Consider the following 20,908-nt stretch of genomic DNA (forward strand, 5'->3'; position numbering starts at 1 on the left):
CCACCTTTAAAGTTATTGCTGCATACCTTAAAGATTCTTCTTGATGTTATTATCTTATGAAAACTATGCATCTCTAAATTAGGAGCTTAACTAGTATTTCTGTACTAGGACCTTTCTTCGCCCTTAGGTCTATTACTAGGGTTATAGCCTATTTGTGGGAATAATGGGTAAACATAAAGCATAAATAGCAAACTAAGGAGAATTATGCATTCATAGTAAAAGTTAAAACAGAGAAAGTAAGAGAAAGGAACGGAACTCAGAAAAAGTGGTATGTACGAAGAGTGGTAGAAGAGAGTAAACCCTCGATGTTGCAGACCTCAATTTAATGGACTTCAGATTTAATGGACAAAATTTCCTCTCTGTATGTCATATGTGAAAGTTAACACCCTGTTAATTTTAAAATGCTTTTAGCCAAGATTTGCTGATAATTAAATTGATAGGTTTTTTTAAAATATTAATTCACTGTTATTTTTAAACAAATTTTAGCAAATAGGCCATATGTTGGAAAAAAACACTGTAGTAATTTTGTAGACATAAATAAATATTACATATCTACAATTATAGTCCACATATTTAAATCCAAGTGTCACCGGTGGTAAACAATGTTGGGCAAATGATTAGCACATGATCACACCACATCGCATGGTAATTGATTCTGTTGTCACGTGGTGTGACTTTCTGCAGCAATTTTAATGCCTGCTGGCAGATCACCCCAGCCATGTGCATTTGTTTACTTGTGGTGACTGGTGAATGCACACATTTACTAGACCTATTCAGTATAAATTTAAAATTACAGTAATACATATAGAAAACTTTTCTGTGAAATTAAATTTTCAACATAATTTTAATTACACAAATATGTCTACGTAAATAAAAACAGGTAAACTATTTTGACAATTTTTTAACATTCGCATTTGGAAAACCTGTATTATATAATGTACTTTTGGCTTTAACAGACACCCCCTCACCCGAATTAGTCCATTATATCGAGGTTTTACTATATCACCCTGTACCTAACATACCTTTTCCTACCTGTTTGAATAGGAGCCTCTATCTAGTCTTTCTTTGTAAGTAGTTTTAAAACAAACCATAGAAGTATTTTTTTAAGTTTAAAAAATATATATCTCCCTCACCAATAAATTCAATAAAAAGGAAATATGTATATATGCGTGTGTGTGTGTATATATATATATATATATATATATATATATATATATATATACATGTCCCATGATGAATGCAAATTGTGTCTATCAGAAAAAGTAGTAGTGATGGTAAAATGTAAATTACTTTTCAATATCAATTTTTTTCTATATATATAATCTCCCTTTATATTCAAAGATGACACTTCTAAGTTAAAAAAAAGACAATCTCTGACTTTTTGTACCTTCTACAGTTCAGGCACTATTAACAGAACTTTAAATATTCTGCCAGTAACATGCAATTGACCTGAAACCTTTGCTTAAAAGGAATCACCCCTATTTTATTCAGGATTTTTGTCTGTTGCAACTGATTTTCCTTTGTCCACAGCTGTTCTACATAATGTTATATAATATTTTGTTGCTTCCTTAACTTTTTTCTTCCACCTTCCCTGCTTGTAGTTTGTACTTGCTACCGTTTGGGTTGTTTTTGGGGGGAGGGGGTCCATTCCCAGCATCTGTTCATATGCAGATTTGATTGCCACATTCCAGGTGTTCATTGGGAGTGGTCTGTTCCCCAGGCTGATGTTCACAGTGACAGGTAAGTGAGGGAACGGGCCAGGTATAAGCAGAAAGGCCTTACAGTCATATAGGACCACTGCTCACAAGGTTTTGGAGTTTTATAGCTCTAAGTGAAAAGCAGCTAGGAATGTGGAAATAAATTCCCTGGATCAGCATCCATTACAGGAAGGAATAAGAAAATGTCTGAGCTGATTCTTATTTTCTGTTCCTAGAAATAGTTTGCATTTTTAGTCATTAATATTTTGGTCTTTCTTACTTTAGTATTCCCGAAATATTTACAGTAGTCTCCGTTTATCCATGGTCTCGATTTCCATGGTTTCAGTGAACTGTGATCCAAAAATATTAATGGGAAATTCCAGAAATAAACAATTCATAAGTTTTAGATTGCACATAATTCTGAGTAGCATGATGAAAACTCATGCTGTCTCGCCTGGCTGGTATGGCTCAGTGGTGGAGCGTCAACCTATGAACCAGGAGGCCACTGTTTGATTCCCGGTCAGGGCACATGCCCAGGCTGTGGGCTCAGTCCCCAGTAGGGAGCATGCAGGAGGCAGCTGATCAATGACCCTCTCTCATCATTAATGTTTCTCTCTCTCCCTCTCCCTTCCTCTCTCTGAAATCAATAAAAACATAAAAAAAAACAAACCCAAACAAAAAACTCACACTGTCTCGCTCCATCCTGCCCAGGAAGTGAATCATCCCTTTGTCCAGCATAATCACACTGTATACACTCCCTGCCCATTAGTCACTTAGTGGCCTTTCCTTCTTGGTTATCAGATGGACTCTCACAGTACTTGTTCAAGTAACCCTGTTACGTAATAATGGCACATTCACATAACTTTTGTTATAGTATGATGTTATAATTGTTCTATTTTGTTAGTCATTGCTGTTAATCTCTTACTGTGCCTGATTTATAAACTGTTATAGGGGTATATGTATAGGAAAAAAACATAGCATATAAAGGGTTTGGTTCTGTCCATGGTTTTGAAACATCTGCTGAGGAACTTGGAACATGTACCCAGTGGGTAATGGGGCTACTATATTCCTCTTTTGAAATAAACAGGGGGAGTGCCCTGATGACATTCACTCAGAAAGTGCCGTGTTCTCTTTTCAAGGAAAGTGAATTTTACAAATTAATTCTGATTGTTTCCCCTATAATTGTGCCATCAAATTACCATTTCTAGTCTTTATTATTATTATTATTATTTTAATTTTTATTGATTGGTTGATTTTAGAAAAAGAGGAAGGGACAGAGAGAAACATCAATTTGTTGTTCCACTTATTTATGCATTCATTGGTTGATCCTTGTATGTGCCCTGACTGGAGATCGAACCTGCAACCTTGGTGTATTGGGAGGATGCTCCATCCAACTGAGCTACTTGGGCAGAGCCTTTTTGGGGTATTATACTGTACTTAAGCCTGGGTTGGTCATTGCTGGGTTGTGTTCGAGCAGTTCGTTAAGATGAAACCAGTTTTGGTCATGAGGGAACTCATTCTGGGTCTATATTGACACCCAGAAAAACCAAGGGGTTCCTGTTGCTCTGGGCTAGTGCTTAGCCTTTCCAACCAAATACTGACTTCTGAACTAATCCCAGGGGCTTTTGCCCGATGCTGTGTACTAAGAGCAGAAATGCCGCCTTAGTGAGAGAGGTCCAGGAAATAGTAGGCTTCGTCTTTCTTCAACCTGCCTGGCCTTTGGCAAGTATGGGAGTGTTGACAGCATTCGGAGACTTCCTGGCAGAAAAGGAAGGTCAGAAAGAGAAGTCCGTGGGCAGGGGGCCAGGCCCCTCCTTACTTTCTTAGGGAGAGTGAAGCATGTCTGGTTGGCAGGGCACACGTAATCACAGAGACCCAGCATTTCAGCAGTGTGCCAAGGAAAGTGATAGGGAGGGACAGCTTCAGGTCAGCCCCAACCTAGATCTGAAGAGATCAAGCATTCACTTCACTTGGAAGAAATAGAGCAGGAAGGAAGCTGAGGGCTTAGCAGGGTAAGTAACTTTTTCATCAACCAGTTTGCTGGCTTAGTTTATAGTTGAGTTAAGCATTTCTCACCCCAGGGAGTGTTCATCACTGCTTAAGCAGCTGAATGTGGCCCTAATTGCAATGTTCCTAATGTAGTTTTCCTTTTTGTCTTTCTCTTTCTCACCCCTTTTGAGGATCCCCAATGACTAGCTCCACTCCCCTTCTCTTCCCTACCTCTCCAAGGACATTTTGCATTTGCTGGTGAATTAGAGAAAATTAGATGGGCCCTCTTGGTCTGGAAATGACAAGAAGATGACTGTGATTTGGGTGAAACTTAAGGCTTTTGGTGGTAAGGAGGGAGAAAGATGGGAGACGTAGGTCTGGGAATAGACTAATATTTTAGGGGGGTTGAAGGTGATGAAGGATAGGAGTTTTTCTAGGCCATCCAGTTTGTCTTCTTTCCTCTCCAGTCCTTGTGGTTTTCTCTCATATATACTGGGAATAAATTAGAGCCCAATTCACTGGGGATGGCTAGAAAAAAGTTAAAATGATTCCCTTTCTCAGTGGAGCAGACTCTGAACTCTGGAAAATTCTGAAAGCTTACTACAGTTCTTTCCAACTTCTCCCTTGTCCCATTTTTAGCCTTTCTCTCAGTAACCCTCCGCACTCCAACAACTTGAACTTGGAGGATTCTGGAGCTGGAGTACACAAACTCACACATGACTTTGTAGATGCAAGTGCAGGGACCAGGCTCCTTATTTCTACCTTCTTACCTCCCTGCCAGAAAATTAATTCATTTGTCTCATGAACCTGCTGTAAACACAGGAAACTGACATCAGGGATTTCACCAGCACCACTGCTTCCCAAGCGGTGCGATCCCTGGACTTCCAGCCAGTTCAGCCAACCCCCAGGGAGCCAAGAGTTAATCTTTTATTAGAGGGAGACCTCTCTTTGCAAAGGCAGACAAGTACTTTCTGGTCTTAACTGGATTCCATTGTAGCACAAAGGCTTTTGATCGAACATCAGGAAGATATTTATTATTATTTCTATGATTTAAGACTCTTGAGTTGTCTCAAATCAAAGATACTTTTCCTCCCTACCTATAAACAAAAGATGAGCTCATTCTTTCAAGGTTTATCTTGCCCCAGGGGGCTGGGAGATAGAGCAGATAAAGCTTCTTCTAGAAATGCACTGGTTATATAGAAATGTGATGAAAATGTGTGGTCTTTAAAAGTGGAAGGGCCCTGGCCGCCGGAGTGGCTTAGTTGGGGGGGGTGACGTCCCCTACACCGAAATGTTGCTGGCTGGACTCCCAGTCAGGGCACATACCTAGGTTGTGGGTTTGATCCCTGGTTCCAATTGATGATTCTCTCTCTCTCTCCCTCTCTCTCTCTCTCTCTCTCTCAAATCAATAAACATATCCTCGGGCAAGGATTGAAAAAAATAAAGTGGAGGGAAGAGTCAGGTCAGTTGAGGTCCAACGGTGTGAAGGCAATTCCCTATACCTTTAGTAAAGGGATATGACCCTTAAATCCTAAAATAATCTATCGTTAAGTCTAATTTCTTCTTTATTGGTGGGATTTTAGAAGACGGGGTATGCAGATGAGCTTAGCTGTCTCTGTTCTGTAGACTCTGAAATCATCCATTCATCTCTGGGATGAGGGGAGAGCTTAAAGGGTGGAATGAAAAGATGAGAAAAATATACAAAAGAAAATATAAACCAGTTCCTCTATTAACCTGAGGGTGGGTTTGCAAGAACCATGTTGTAAGATAATGGATATTAGCTGGGTGATTCTGGGAGGGGTTTTGTTTGTTTGTTTGGCTACCCACACCTCAGATTCTGGAGATTTTTTCCTAAGAAATCTGGTCTGAAAGGGTTAAATGTCAGACCATTTTTGTAACAAAACCTGATCCCTGGTTTGAACTTTAATAGTTAGTTACCTCATTCAAACCAATCACTGTCAACATTTTTACCCTCTCATATTTCCCTGTCCCCTGAGACAGTTAACCTAGGGGTTAATAATGTTTTAGCTTCTCAATCTCTATGGATATCTTTTTTTTTTTAAATCAGGTGAAATTCACGTAACGAAATTAATCCTTTTAAAGTGAGCAATTAAATGGCATTTAGTACATTCGTGTTGTTGTGTAACCACCACCTCTGTTTAGTTCTGAAACATTTCCATCACCCCAAAAGAAACCCCCATATCCGTTAAGCAGTTACTCCCCATGCCCCCTTCCACCCAGCCCCTGGCAACCATGATTCTGCTTTCTGTTTCTGGATTTACCTATTCTTAAAATTTTTTGTTGTTGTTAATCTGCACCCAAGGATATTTTTTCCCATTGATTTTTAGAGAGCATGAAAGGGAGGGAGGGAGGAGAGAGAGGGAGAGATTTGAGAGACACATCAATTGGTTGCCTCCCACAGGTGCCCCAGCCAGGGCTGGGGACTGAACCTGCAAACCGGGTATGTGCCCTTGCCCGGGAATCGAACCCGAGACCTTTTGCAAACCGGGTATGTGCCCTTGCCCGGGAATCGAACCCGAGACCTTTTGGTGCACACAGGCCGACCCTCTAGCCACTGAGCCACACCGGCCAGGGCTGAATTGACCTATTCTTGATATTTCATATAAATAGAATCATATAACATGACCTTTTACGTGTGGCTTCTTTCACTTAGCATCATGTTTTTGAGATTCATCCATGTTGTAGCATGTATCAGTACTTCATTTCTTTTTATGGCTGAATAATACTCCATTGTAAACATATCCCAGTGCACTGTCAAAGTAAGAAACAGCCAAACCGGCAGAGAGTTTCCGTAAGAGTTTATTTAAGCCAAACTGGGGAGCAAGATCTCAAGAGCTCCAGAGAATAAGTTTTGCAGCTGAAACTAAGGAGGCAATTAAGGAAGATTATATGAAAATGGGAAAGAAGCAAGGTAGGGATTGGATTACAGGACAGTTAACAAGATTATGTGCTCTCCTGTGGTGGTTAGGCTGATTTCATAGATGTATTAACCCAGATGCATAGGAACAATGGACAGAGCTTCCTTAAAGCAAAGATAAATCTTTTGCTAAAAAGTTATATGCCTGGGAAGTGACCTACCCAGTTAGGAATTTATGATCAGGTCGCCCTGTGAGGTTACTTTCTGTAGAATCCCTGCCCTTCCCTTTTTTTTACATTATTCATTCATCTGTTGGTGGGTTTTGTGCTTTATGGATACTGTGAATAGTGGTACTGTGAACACGTGTGTACAGCATTTGTTTAAGTTCCTGTTTCCAATTGTTTGGGGTATACACTGAGTGAAACTGCTGGGTCACAAGGTAATTACGTGTTTAACTTTTTGCAGCTCCGCCCTGCTGTTTTCCATAGGGGCTGTACTATTTTCCGTCCCTACTATCAGTGCACACGTGTTCCAGTTTTCCCAGACCTCAGCAGCGCTTGTTTTTTGTGTTTGTAATAGCCGTCCTACAGGGTGTGAGGCGGTATCTCATGGTTTTGGTTTGCATTTTCCTAATGATTAGTGTGGGTGGAAAAGGGGCCGCATACTAAACCTGACAAACTCAGGACAGGCCAGTACGGTGGGCCCTACAAACTCAAGAGACCCGAAGTAACCACACAGGGTGGTCTGAACGTAAAACTTCCTAACTGAAAGCAGGTCATGCTGGTAGGTAGGCATGTCCTGGGCCTGTAGCTTCCTTGACAAAGGTCAGTCTTTACTAAGTGAGCCTGTCTATTGTCTTTTTCATCTAAAATAACATACGTTTGAAATGTCAGAGTAATGGGCTTTTCCAGACCCCTCAGGGCACACCCACCGCACCGAGCAGGAGACCCCCGAACCCCTCCTTGTTACGTTTCCCTGAGTACCATCTCTGTGTGCTATGAATATTAGTTATCAATGATCCTGTCCCCACCAATGTAAAAGAAGTGTGTCTCTCTGCTTTACTTTTTATCCAATTCCAGAGATTTCCCTACTTTGCTTTCTTCCTCCCCCTTAATCGAGCACTGACATCGGACACAAGAGGGTCTGCACTGCCGCTGCCACTGAGTCAATTAAGTAGAGACCAGGGCGAATCTTTATTATGCGGTCCTTTAATCAGGTAGCTGGCACCCCGAGAGAGCGGCAGGCGTAACACCCTGGAAAGACCGCTCTGACATCTCTGAAGCCAGCGTTATATAAGATTAATGGGTGGCGGAAAAATTTAACAACTACGCGAGTCCCAGGGTCTGCTGTCTATCATTGTCCTCCTAAAGATTAGCTCTCAGCTGTTTGTCTCCCTGCAGGCATGTGCTGTCCTTGGTCTGCTCTCAAAATGTATCTTCTTTCTGAGTGATGGAGCCACCTGGGCTTCAAGGTCGACTTATCTTTACGACTCTGTTTTCCTTTTCCTTTTTCTTGGAGAAGTATGCATCAGTTCATTTTATTTGGGTATTCAGTATCTTTTTATTGATTTCAAAGAGAGGAAGGGCGAGGGGGAGAGAAACATCAATGATGAGAGTCACTGATCGGCTGCCTCCTGAAAGCCCCCTGCTGGGGATCGAGCCCGCAACCTGGGCATGTGCCCTGACCGGGAATCGAACCCTGGCCTCCTGGTTCATGGGTCGACGCTCAACCACTGAGCCGTGCTGGCTGGGCCCTGTTTTCCTTTTCCACACTGCATTCTCCACAGTTTCCCAGAGTCTGTAAGAAAACCTCTTATGTGTATAGTTAGTAAGGTGAATAATTATTAAACAACTGTGATTCTACCCCTATTACGTGCCCTTCCCCTATCACCACCAGTGGATTCCATGCGACCCTTCTTCTGTCTCTTCCTTAAGTTCTAATGTATAAAATAAGCTGCAAAACTCATTTTCTGGAGCATTTTTTCAATCTGTTGAGATTTTGCTTCCTGGCAATTGTCCTTAGATTGGTTCAAATAAACTCTTATAAAACTTTTTCTTAGGCTGGACTTTCTTTTGTCAACATTAGCGATGTTGAACATCTTTTCAGGTCCTTTTTGGCAGTTTGTATATTTTCTTTGGAAAAGTGTGTGGTCAGGTCTTTTGCCCATTTTTTAATTGGGTTATTTGGTGTTACTGTGTTTCAGGAGTTCTTCACATGTTCAGGCTATTAATCTTTTATCAGATATATGATTTGCAAATATTTTCTCCCATTCTATGGGTTTCTATTTCACGCCATCCTTTGGTGCACAAAAATTTTTTATTTTGATGTAGTCCAATTTATTTATTTTTCGTTTGTTGCTTGTACTTTTGTTGCCATACCCAAGAAATTGCCAAATCCAATATCATGAAGCTTTCCCCCTATGTATTTTTATAAGACTGTAATTTTAGCTCTTAGGTCTTTAGACTCAATAATCAGGCTCAAATCATTCTATTTCATTAATTTCCCAGAATACTCCCATCTACATTTCTGTGCTCACACTTTTCTCTGTGTTCAGAATTCCTGTTTTCATTGTATTAGCTGTATTACCATCCTTCATGGTCTCTTCCAGCAATAGTCAACCTTTTAAATCACGTGGCACCCATAAACTACTAAAATTCTACGGCATACAAAAAGTATATTTGCTGATCTTATAAAAAAAAAAAAAAGTATACGTTTGACTCACCCACACAGGATGGCTGTTGTATTGGCTGCTGCCATTTTTTTACTTGACAATCTAAGGGAAAAGAGATCAGTGCCCCTGACTAAGTAGTCAGGTATTGCATGTTTTTGTTGTTTTTTTAATCCTCATTAGAGGATATTTTTTCCATTGCTTTATCAGAGAGAGTAGAAGGGACAGGGAGAGAGAAACATCGATGTAAGAGGGACACATCAATTGGTTGCCTCACGCACAGCCCCGACCAGAGCTAGGGATCAAGCCTGCAACTGAGGTACATGCCCTTGGCCGGAATCGAACCCGGGACCCTTCAGTCTGCGGGTCAATGCTCTGACCTTGAGGCAAACCGGCCAGGGCCGGTATTGGCATGTTCAAAAATGATTGTGGCACACTAGCTGAAAATTGCCGGTCTATTGCAACTGCTCCCTGCTTCATAAAGCCGTCCTATGACGAGACTCACTTCTTCTACCTCCCATTAGTGCTTTAGTTTCACTTTTCTTGGGATATATACGCTGCCTTTTACTACAGTTCACATTTAATCCCTCTATAAGACATTTAGATGTTAAGTATATTTTTCACAATTTTTTTCATTATGGTATTTTGTAAATGACTTTAATCTGTTTATAAATAAATATTTATTGAATGATTGGATGTTTTTATTTTTTTCAATGTAGTCCCTTTTGTTTACTCAGCACTTGTGGAAGGAATGGTAAGCCAGGGAGGGAGGACATCGCAGAGTTCCTCCTGGGCGGGGGTGGGGGTGGGGGTGCGGTTACCTCTACTTCAAAACTCACCTCCTTAGGAAATTTTTCTCACAATTTGCATAATTTGCTTTGACTACCTAACTCTTAGCATTATGGTGCTCCTTTGTATTGCATTTAATTTTCCCTTCTTGGTTTATTGCTTATAAATGTGATGATAGGTCTTTTAAAATGAATGTTTTACTTTCCCAGCTAAATTGGATTGACTTCCTCAATTAGATGGTAGTTATGGACAGCTAAAACTTCTGTTGCTTTTCCCTCTCTTTTAAGTTGATTTTTTTTTTAAAAATATATCTTTATTGATTTCAGAGAGAGGAAAGGAGAGAGAGAGACAGAGAGAGAGAGAGAGACAGAAATATCAATGAAGAGAGAGTCATTGATCTGGGGATTGAGCCCACAACCCGGGCATGTGCCCTGACCGGGACTCGAACCCTGATTGCCTGGATCCTAGGTGGACGCTCAACCTCTGAGCCCCGCCCCACCGGGCTTAAGTTGATTTTTGAAATACACTAATAATATATAAATATATTTTTTGTATATTTATATTTATATTTTTTGTAAAAAAGCCAAACATTACAGTTAAGTCTAAAGTCCCCTTTGATCCACTCAGTTCCTCTCCTAGTGCCTCTTCCCCTCAGTTAATCACTGTTACTGGTTTTAGATGAGCCCTGCCAGACCTTTTTCTATGAATTACCTACATATATATTTAGATTTTATATAGAACTTCATATGTAATGTTTCCCCTCTGTTTTTCACAGCTGCCTGTGGCGATCAATAAACAGTAGATAAGAAATAAATCTTATTGATACCTAAGTGTGAGAGACTAGAATGAGAAGTGAAAGGTCAGCCATGAAAACACCTCATATGTATCCAGCTTGCAAAATTCCATTCTGTATCTTGTCTACATACAGTCCCCAGGTATCAGGGGACAGGCCATGGCTCCACGGCCCCGGCGACGGAGGCACAAGAAGTCTCCCTCAACAGTGGCTCCCGCAGCTGTGACCCCTCCCGCAGCTGTGACCCCTCCCGCAGCCGTGGCCCCTCCCGCAGCCGTGGCCCCTGTGCCTCTGACCCTCTCAAAACCTGGCCCTAGCATTGATGCCCTTGGCTTCTACTCCTTGGAGAGTAATGTTCCTGGCCTATCCCAGCTGATTCTTCAAAAGCTCAACATGAAAAGCTACGAAGAATACAAGTGAGTGACTAGCTCTGGAAGAGCTGTACATTGTCTCTGGTAGAAGTGATTTCAAAAGGTTGAGAGGGAGTATAGCTTGGGACTAATGGGGTACAGTAAACCCTCAATTTTGCTGACCTCGATTTAACGGACTTCAGATTTAACGGACAAAATTTCCGATCTGTGTGTCATATGTGAAAGTTAACACTGTTATTTTTAAAATGCTTTTAACCAAGATTTGCTTATAATTAAATTAATAGGGGTTTTTTTTGTTATTAATTCACTGTTGTTTTTAATAAATTTTAGCAAATAAGCCATATGTTGGAAAAAACACTGTAGTAATTTCACCAACATAAATAAATATTACATATCTACAACTATAGTCTACATATCTAAACCCAAGAGCCACTGCTCGTGAACAGTGTTGGGCGAATGATTAGCACGTGATCACACTGCATCCCTCGAGGTAATTGGTTCAGTTGTACTGTGGTGTGACTTTCTGCAGCAGTTTTAATACCTGCCAGCCTATGTTCTGACGTGGGCTAAGCCACACCACAGCCATGTGCGTTTGTTTACTCGAGGTGACTGGTGAATGCACACATTTACTAGACCTATGCACTGTAAATTTAAAATTACAGTGATACACATAGAAAACTTTTCTGTGAAATTATTTTCATACATAATTTTAATTACACAAACATGTCTACATAAGTAAAAACAGGTTAACTAATATGTCAACTTTTTAACATACACATTCAGAAAACCTACTTTATTATCTAACAGATTTTCGGCTTTAACGGACACTCCCTCACCCGAATAAGTCCGTTGTATCGAGGTTTTACTGTATCTTACTGCAATAAGGGAGATTTTTCTTATCCTGACTTTTGCCAGTTTATTACTATAGAAATTAAAAAATATAATTTGTGCCCTGGCTGTTGTGGCTCCATTGGAGTGTCATCCGGTACGTACACCAAAAGGTGGTGGGTTCGATTCCCGGTCAGGCCTCATCACTAGGTAGTGGGTTTGACCTGGTTGGGGGCACATGCAGAGGGCAACCGATCGATATTTCTCTCTCACATCAATGTTTCTCTCCCTTCCTCTCTCTAAAAAATATCAATTAAAAAAAGTGCATGTTAAAAAAATATATATATATAATCTGCTTAAGTCAGAAATGATGGGAATAGGTGGAAATACCTACGGGAATGGGTGGGCAAAAGTAGGTCTACAGTTGTGAGTATCCAAAACAGAGTTTCTTCTTCTTTTTTTAAATGTTAATTCATGTCTTTTATTAACCCCAATGCAATTACTTGTCTTCCCACTTGTTGAAGCAAGAGGTCAGACAACGTTTGCCACAATAACACCTGTCACAGTGGCTGGCCCTAAACACCCCAGACCACATTCATCCGAAGGGCACTGCCGCCTTCGGTGACATTCTGCCACTCTCGTCCACTGTGTGGTATTTCAGGACAGCAGCCTGGCCTTTGTCCTGCTCGTGCGTCCTGGGGGTGGTGCACGGCCCTTCAGCCTGACAAGGTGAAGGGCGGGCTCCTTGTGAGTGCTGTGGCGGGACAGAGGACACCCGTCCTCCAGCTGCCGGCCAGCGAAGATCAGCCTTTGCCTCTCGGGGGCATTCCTTCCTTACCCTGGGTCTTGGCCTTTACACTTCTGTTGTATCCAGGGGTTCAACCTGGAGAGTGACGGTCTTCCCCGTGAAGCTTTCCACGAAGTCTGCATCTTGACGGCGACTCCAGCGCAGACGGCAGAGGGGGAAGGAAGCCAGAGTTCAGTCTCGTATCATTACTCATTAATGACTGTATTAGGTCGTGTTCCGGGTGAACAACTGTAGACGTACTTTTGCCCACTCCTGTGTGCGGGAGGCAAAGGAGGGGTCATGAGAGACTTGGGGGATCTTTTTCCTATTGCTGTCCCTTCTCGTGCTCTCTGCAGGTTGGTGATAGATGGGGATACTCCTGCATCAGGCTTTGGATTTCGATGCCCTCGGGAAATGTTCCAGAAGATGGAGGACACATTCCGATTCTGCGCTCACTGCAGAGCACTCCCCAGTGGCCTTGCAGACGCCAAGGTCCTCCGGCACTGCAAGAGGTGACGAGTCAGGGGCTAATAGGGGCGACATCCTGGAATGATCCTGTTCTCAGACCTCCTTGTGGGAGGAAAGGCCTGAGCGTTTTCAGAATAACTTAAGGCCCACTCCGCATTTTGTGTGGTCCTGGCCACAGAAAGGTTAGAAGAGGCCTGTGCTCCTGCTTCTTTTTGGTGTTGTGGGGAAGAGCCCACAGTACTGTTCTCTCTACCTTCCTCCTCTTGAGGACTCAAGGGGTAAGACCGTAATCTGTTCCGGGGAGGGTGGGATCGAGACATACCCCTGAGTAGAGGGCAGCCGTAAACTCCTGGAGTTATTTTTTCTTTAAGGGACATAAAAACTAAATTGTTGCAGAAAGAGACTGAGGTGTCATTTTGACCCAGGAGAAAAATTACATTCCCAGTCTCTCCTGCCTCCCCTTCTAAATGTAGTCCCCAAATTTGGTACATCAGCCATCATTCCTTTCCCTACCTTCCCTGCCCAGTAATCTTTCTTCCTAGGAACAGGACTATCGATTCTCTTCCCCAGGTAGTCTCCCAATCACCTATGACGTATAGGAACAAATATTTCTGGGGCTTATTCTCTCAGGTGCAGAAATGTCTATTACTGTGGTCCCGAGTGCCAGAGGTCGGATTGGCCAGCACACAGGAGGGTTTGTCAAGAGCTGCGCCTTGTAGCAGTGGACCGTCTCATGGAATGGCTTCTGGTCACAGGTGGAGTGGCGGTGGGGGGGACTCTGCCATAATGGTCAAAGCTAGTTATACTTGGAGAGAGATAGGAAAGCATGTTGTTATGAGGGAAAAACGAGGAACTAAGTGGGGCGGGGTAGTGGCCCGTTTCTGGTCACAGGTTGGAAGAGTGAACATAGAAGGATTATTGAAGCCAGGGAAGGATAGGGTCACTTCTTTCTTGTTCCTTCTTTCTTGCAGGAGATTTTGTCCTACCCTCGGGACCTTGGCCATGGCTGGCTGAAGTTGTACAGGACTGGGACACCTGGTTTTCTATGCGGCGTTTACAGCTAGATGCTACACTGGATGCTGTGCTAGGTAGTCATGCCATGAGCACACTGTGGGCCAGTGTGGGAAGGCCAAGGCCAGACCCAGATGACCTGCAGGGCTCTTTGAAGCGACTCCTCACAGATGTCCTGTCACGGCCCTTGACGCTGGGCTTCGGGCTTCGGGCCTTGGGGATAAATGTGAAGAAGATTGGAGGAAGCACAGTGCATGTAGTTGGTGCTTCCCATGTGGAGACGTTTCTCACTCGCCCCGGGGACTATGATGAGCTTGGTTACATGTTTCCTGGACACCGTGGCCTCCGTATAATAATGGTGGGTGTAGATGTTGCTTCTGGCTTTTCACAGAGCACCTCAGCTTCACCTGTGGAACCTGGCACAGTTCAGCTTAGTGGCCACAGGGGCCTGTATCATAACTTCTGGGAGGAGCAGGTAGAGACTGGGCAGACGGCCCGTCCAGATTTGGTGGTGGCCTTCCATCCAGGTAAGAGTCATTGGCTCAGGGGAGTACCGGGTGGGTCCTCTGGGAAGTTTCTATTCTGACTCTCGTATCTTCTGTCTTTGGAGCCCTGTTCATTTGATCAGGTTAAACACAGTATGATGATGACCGTGTTGGTCATCAGCCATATGGGCTACGCCTGGGCTCAGAATTTTCCACTGAAGAACCTGGGATGGGCGATAGTGGTAAATGAGCATCAGCAGTGGGCGAGGGGAAGGTTAGGGTGGACACAATCAGAGAAGTATCTTGCTTAAGGTCCACCTCAGCCTTTCCCCTTCTCTATTCCACAGGTTTTCACGCTTCCCCGGACTTGATGGAGGCTTGGCTGCCCACCCTACTGCTGTTTCGAGATTATGAGATCCCTACATTGATTACTGTTTACAGGTTTGTACCTCCTCCTATTTGTGATACCTCCCTGACCCACTCACACCTCTGTTTATGTAGATGAGCTTATTTCTCTCTCCCTAGCTCATCTTCTGCCTTCTGGTGAGGATTTCCTTCCTTCTCACACTTGGCTTTCTCTGTCCCCTTGGAAAAAAGGCCTATGTTAGTAAATTGGTAATTAGTGAGGCACTTGGGAGGGAGGGATAGCCCTTGCCTAGTCCAGCCTTAGGTAATTTGGGGGCTTGATGAGTCCAGAAATGTCCATTTCTGAGCAGTTTCTCTCCTATCTCATAATCAACAGAGCAAATTTTTTTTTTATCTGTCTCCCATAGCTATCAGGAGTTGGCAGCCTCTTTGCAAATTCTGGTGGACCTGGATACACACATCATTGCCTATGGAGCCAACCCTTTCATGTCCCTCAAACCTGAGCAGGTCTATTCCAACCCCAACAAGCAGCCAGTATACTGCAGTGCCTACTATATCATTTTTCTTGGGAGCTCCTGCCAGCTGGATAGGAAGCAACTGGAAGAGAAAGTTGATGGTGGGGATTAAATAGCTGAGCCAGATTCTGACTAGATACCGAGAAAAGGGAGGTTGATAAAATTACCCTGCTGATGTCAACTTATTGCCAACTTGGAAACTCGCTAAATTCTAAACCTCATTGTCCAGGTAAAGCTTCTAAGCTACTATATGATGTGACTCATTTCTGAGAGGTTAGCCACAAGTAGCTTCTAGAGACAGGATTCTAGACTTAATGTGTGGCGAGAGGCCCTGGTAATTAGTCTTTCTAGAGCCTAGAGTTCCTAACAGTTTTCTTTGTGCGAGAGTTATACCTTTTGACAGGAACCAGGTGGCACCAAGGAGAAGCATGGCACCTTATTTTGAAAAAGACTTTCAAAATAATACAGCAGTTTGGTCTAAAAAAAATGGAGAGGGATTAATGACTTGAAGTGGTGCAAGAATGGGCAAGTCAGAGCCCGGCGGGGCGGGGCTCAGCCGTAGAGCGTCAGCCTAGGACCCAGGAGATCAAGGTTCCATTCCCGGTCAGGGCACTCGCCCAGCAGGGGGCCTGCAGGAGGCAGCTGATCAATGACTCTCATCATTCATGTTTCTATCTCTCTGCCCTTCCTGTCTCTGAAATCAATAAAGGCATATCTAAAAAAAGAAAAGAATGGGCAACTCAGAGAAGTGGTTAGGGACCTGGGGGAGGTTGTGAGGACTAGCACACTGTTCTGTTTCCCGGCATTTTCAAGATAAATATCTCATTTCCGTATTTTCTGTTGTGGACTTCAAACCCTAGAGATAGCAGCTTTTTGCCCTGGTGTCATATTTTAGATATGCTACGTTAATTCAGACTTGATTTAAATATACTTGAGTTGTTTGTTATTGCCCGGTCTATACCACAATAACCTCAGTTTGGGGCTTCGTAAGTCACTTGTTTTTATCTTATTTCTTATTCGCTGGCAAGTAGTACTTGTCTGCACACAGAACACCTCACGCTTGGAGGTTTCTCCCTTGTCCAAGGCGTGATTAGCATCGGCTCTGTCCGGGCCTGCCACTCTGCCACGCCTGGCTCATGTGTTTCCTCTTTTGTCACTCTCAGGGTGAGGATATTCCCTGGGTGCTCGTTCCTGCAGGCCTGCCGGCACCTCAGTGCCCCACCCCGAACCCCGACACACACCTACACATTCTTATCGCCCACTCTGATAGGGTAGTGGCAGAATTTCATTCAGAACATTTAGTTAGTATCTATTATGTAAAAGGTCCTGGATTAGGACTTAGGGGAGATACCAAGTTGAATGAGACATGATCCTTATTCTTAACCTAGGAAGAGAAATAATACATATGCATAGATATCTTTATTACAGGATGTAATGTGAAATAAAAATTGGAGAGAGGCTTGTAGTGCTAAGGAAACAGAGTGAAAAGAGGGATCACTTTGCTGAGTGATAGTGAAGGTTGTGTGAATTAGAATTTTATGAGACAGATGGAGGGCAGGGCACTCAGATGGAAGGAATAATAGGAGCAGAAGTTAGGAGGCAGAAAAGCATGGGAGATATTTTAGGGTGCATTGGGGGATTAGCATAAATTAAGTCTGAAAGGTAGATTGAGACCAGATTATAGAAGGAGCATAGCCAACGGGTCAGTTTTATGTAGATCTGAGTATGAATCCTGGGGTGACCACGAAGTCTTTTGTGCCTGTGGGAAAGCTAAGCTCCTTCAAGTTTCCTTAATTTGTAAAATGGGGATAATGTGTAGTACCCAGAGTTTCATTAAGAGTTAAATGAGAGCCCGGCCGGGCGTGGCTCAGCAGTTGAGCATCGAACTAGGATGTAGGAGATGCGGTTCGATTCCCCGTCAGGGCACATGCCCGGGTTGCGGGCTCGACCCCCAGCAGAGGGGGGGCTTGTAGGAGGCAGCCGATCAATGACTCTCTCATTGTTGATGTTTCTATCTCTCTCCCTCTCCCTTCCTCTCTCTGAAATCAATAAAGATTTAAAAAAAAAAAGTTAAATGAGAATGTTTGCAAAGTTGGAGGACATCCACATCCCTGTTTCAAAAATTATTTCAAAGAATGGTAAGACAGTGTGGTACTGGCATAGAATAGACATGTAGAGCAATAAAATAAAATTGAAAATCAAGAAATAAATCCTTACATTATATTGATTTTTGACAAGGGTGCCAAAACAATTCAATGGGGAAAGAACAGACTTTTTAACATGGTGCTGGGACAACTGAATATTCACATGCAAAAGAATGAAGTTGGATCTTCACCTCACACGGTATATAAAAATGAACTCAAAATGGATCAAAGATATAAAAAGCTAAAACTATAAACTCTAAGAAGGAAAGGGGTACCTCTTCATGAAGTTGGATTGGGTAATTATTTCTTAGATATGACACCAAAAGCATAAGCAACCAAAATAAAAATAGACAAATTAGATTGTATCAAAGTTTCAAACTTTGTGCTTCAAAGGACACCATCAAGAAAATGAAAAGAATGGGAAAAGATATCCATAAATCATGTATCTTAACTGGTAACTATTGAGTGCATAGCACTTTGAATTTTTTTCAGTAACATAAACATGAACTGGCAGTACAGCGTAAGATGGTTTAATGATTGAAAAACCAACTGAGATGCTATTGTGGCTCAGATGAGATAATGCAGGTGTCAGCTTAAGTGGGCATGGAAAGGAAGAGATGATTTCTATCTATAATAAGTACAGTAAATAAATAGACGATGACATTTTATAGATAGAACATGAAAGTACAATCTTTAGGGTTTGGTTACTGATTGTGATGGATGAACCTATTTATAAACCTCTTAGAGTCTAATCAGGAGACGCAAACCACACAGTAACAGGTGACACAAAAATTTCCGACCTAGCTCTGGCCGGTGTGGCTCAGTGGGATGAGAAGCATCCTGTGCTCCAGAAGGTCCCAGGTTCAGTTCCCAGGCAGGGTACATGCTCAGGTTGAGGGCTCGATCCCCAGTTGGGGTGCAGCCCATCAATGTGTGTCTCTCTCCCTCTCCCTTCCTCTCTCTCTAAAATCAATAAAAACATTTTAAAAAACGAAGTAATACATTTTTAAAATATTTCAACTTAGTTGAATGGTGGTGATAGTACGTAAGAGTCTAAATACCTAGCTTCATGCTAAATGCTGAGGATTCTAAGATGGCTTTTGCCCTTAAAGGGTTTACAGTTTAACAGGAGAAGACTGACATAGCAAGGGCAATGTAATAGTTGTATTTCTAAAGTCAGCAGAGGAAGTGAAAAGAAAAACCTGTATTTTCAAAACTACATTGAAAATCCCTTAGGATAACACTACATTGGATTCTTTATCTCAACAGTCTTATCAGTTTTTCCACCAGTATTGGAAACAAATCTGTTTACTTAGTTGATTACCAGATGAAATAGTTTGCTAGGGTTTGGGGGGCCCTGTTGTAGTCAATCAAATATTTATTGAACATTTATTACTAGACTCTAGAGATATCCCTGTTCTCATGTAGATTACATTCTAGTAGGGGGAAATAAACAGTTAACATGCAGAATTTCAGATTTGTTAAGTGCTATAAAGAAAGTTAAATAGAGTAATGAGCCATATAACTGGTAGCGGTGTCGAAGGCAGTGGCGGCTATTAATGTTACAACATTTAGGGAATAGCTACCTCTTTGAGGAGATGCATAACATCTGAGATGATGCAAAATGTGAAGAACATTCCCAGTAGAAGCAATAACAAGTGCAGAGATCCAGAGAACCTCTGGTGTGTTTGGGCACAAGTTTGGCATGTTGGACAGAAGACCAAGCTTTGACCAGATGTGGTGACTGAGGGGAAGTTGAAGAGGGATGAGGTCAGAGAGGTAGGCAGGGACCAGGTTACACAGGGCCTAACATACCATGGCCAGAAGTTTGGATTTTATTCTGGTTCCAGTGGGAAGCTATTGGAAGAGTTTAATCAAGGGAATGTTATGGCCTAATTTATTCTTTAGAAAGATTATCCAGGGTTATTATCCTCAGCACTATTCACATTTCGGGCTGAAATATTATTTGTTGTAGGGGGCTGTCCAGTGTATTGTAGAAAGTTTAGTAACATCCCTGGCCTCTAGTCACACCTCCCCACCACAGTCCTGGTGACCAGAAATGTCTTCAGACACTACGCAGCGTTCCCTGGGGGACGGAATGACTGCTCCAACTGTGCAGAAAGGAGACTCTGAGGCAATGGAATGTTCACATTATGAGGAGCATAATGGCTCCTATTTCACACGAATTCTGGAGCATCTGATGACCTTCAGAGCTGTTTTGATTTGCTTTTGCGAAGTTTATGTGGTTGAAGACGGCAGGTAAGTGAAATGCTCATGTGCTATGACACCACCGTTAAATGTGCAGCAGCGGACATCTATAAAAGGTGTAGTTTGGTACAAAAGGGGAGTGGTCAAGTCAACCCAGGGGAAGAGAAGGAACAGCAGAAAGTCAGGGAAAGTTTCTGAAGCAGGAAGAAGATGGGCAGTTGTTGAATTGTCTTCACAGACGAATAGTTGTTCAAAGGCAGGCAGCGAGCTCCAGGCAGATTCCTCCTGCGCGAGGAAAGGGCCTGGCCCTGAAGGGACCTGATGTCAGGAAAGAAGGGTGAGTTGAACGGATGACGCAGGAAGCCTAGGGGTAGTGTCTGAACAGGCTATTGGATATTTGGTTCTATAGCTCAGGAAAGTGGGCTGGAGATAAGAGGTTTGGAAAACATCCTCTTAAGGTAACAGGGCAGAGAGAGGAGTGGGGACAAGATCACCAACAGTGCAGAGCGAACATGAGTAAAGACAAGCTTTTTAGGGACGCTTAAATTACGGAGGTCTCTGGGGGCAGATTGGTCAGAAAGGCTCCGTATTTGCCAGGCAGACGGACTGGTAAGATCTGGGGGGAGATGCTGGGTACCCAATGTGTTGTATAGTTTGTTTAAACTTGACAGTGACCTTCCTCATGTATCTTTCACTTTGTTCCTCTTTTGGGGACAGGTGTAGCTTGCTCTTCCCCCTTACAAAAATTTTTTTTTTAATTATAAGAGAAATTTTATTTAGGAAGTTACAGAGGTAGTAAAAGGGTCCTTGGAATTTAGGAGAGAGAAAGGCAGAGGTAATGTGCCTGGAAGAGGGAGAGGGGGAAGGGAAAGCCTCGGATGTACTCCTGAGAGAGAGAGAGAGAGAGGAGG

At 42.7% G+C, this 20,908-nt stretch overlaps 1 protein-coding gene across 1 annotated transcript; it reads left to right on the top strand.

Annotated features, from left to right (window-relative positions):
* The first annotated feature begins 3,651 nt into the window (after positions 1 to 3,651).
* On the top strand, positions 3,652 to 17,704 carry MSS51 (MSS51 mitochondrial translational activator). Its single transcript, XM_081158037.1, has 7 exons — positions 3,652 to 3,709; positions 10,950 to 11,230; positions 13,157 to 13,312; positions 13,899 to 14,023; positions 14,240 to 14,806; positions 15,112 to 15,205; positions 15,538 to 17,704. Exons 2-7 carry the CDS (start codon positions 10,974 to 10,976, stop codon positions 15,755 to 15,757), a joined length of 1,419 nt encoding a protein of 472 aa, XP_081014163.1. The 5' UTR covers positions 3,652 to 3,709; positions 10,950 to 10,973; the 3' UTR covers positions 15,758 to 17,704.
* The last annotated feature ends 3,204 nt before the right edge of the window (positions 17,705 to 20,908 follow it).

Source organism: Miniopterus schreibersii (assembly GCF_964146895.1).
Source record: "Miniopterus schreibersii genome assembly, chromosome: 14".
NCBI classification, from domain to species: Eukaryota; Metazoa; Chordata; class Mammalia; order Chiroptera; family Miniopteridae; genus Miniopterus; species Miniopterus schreibersii.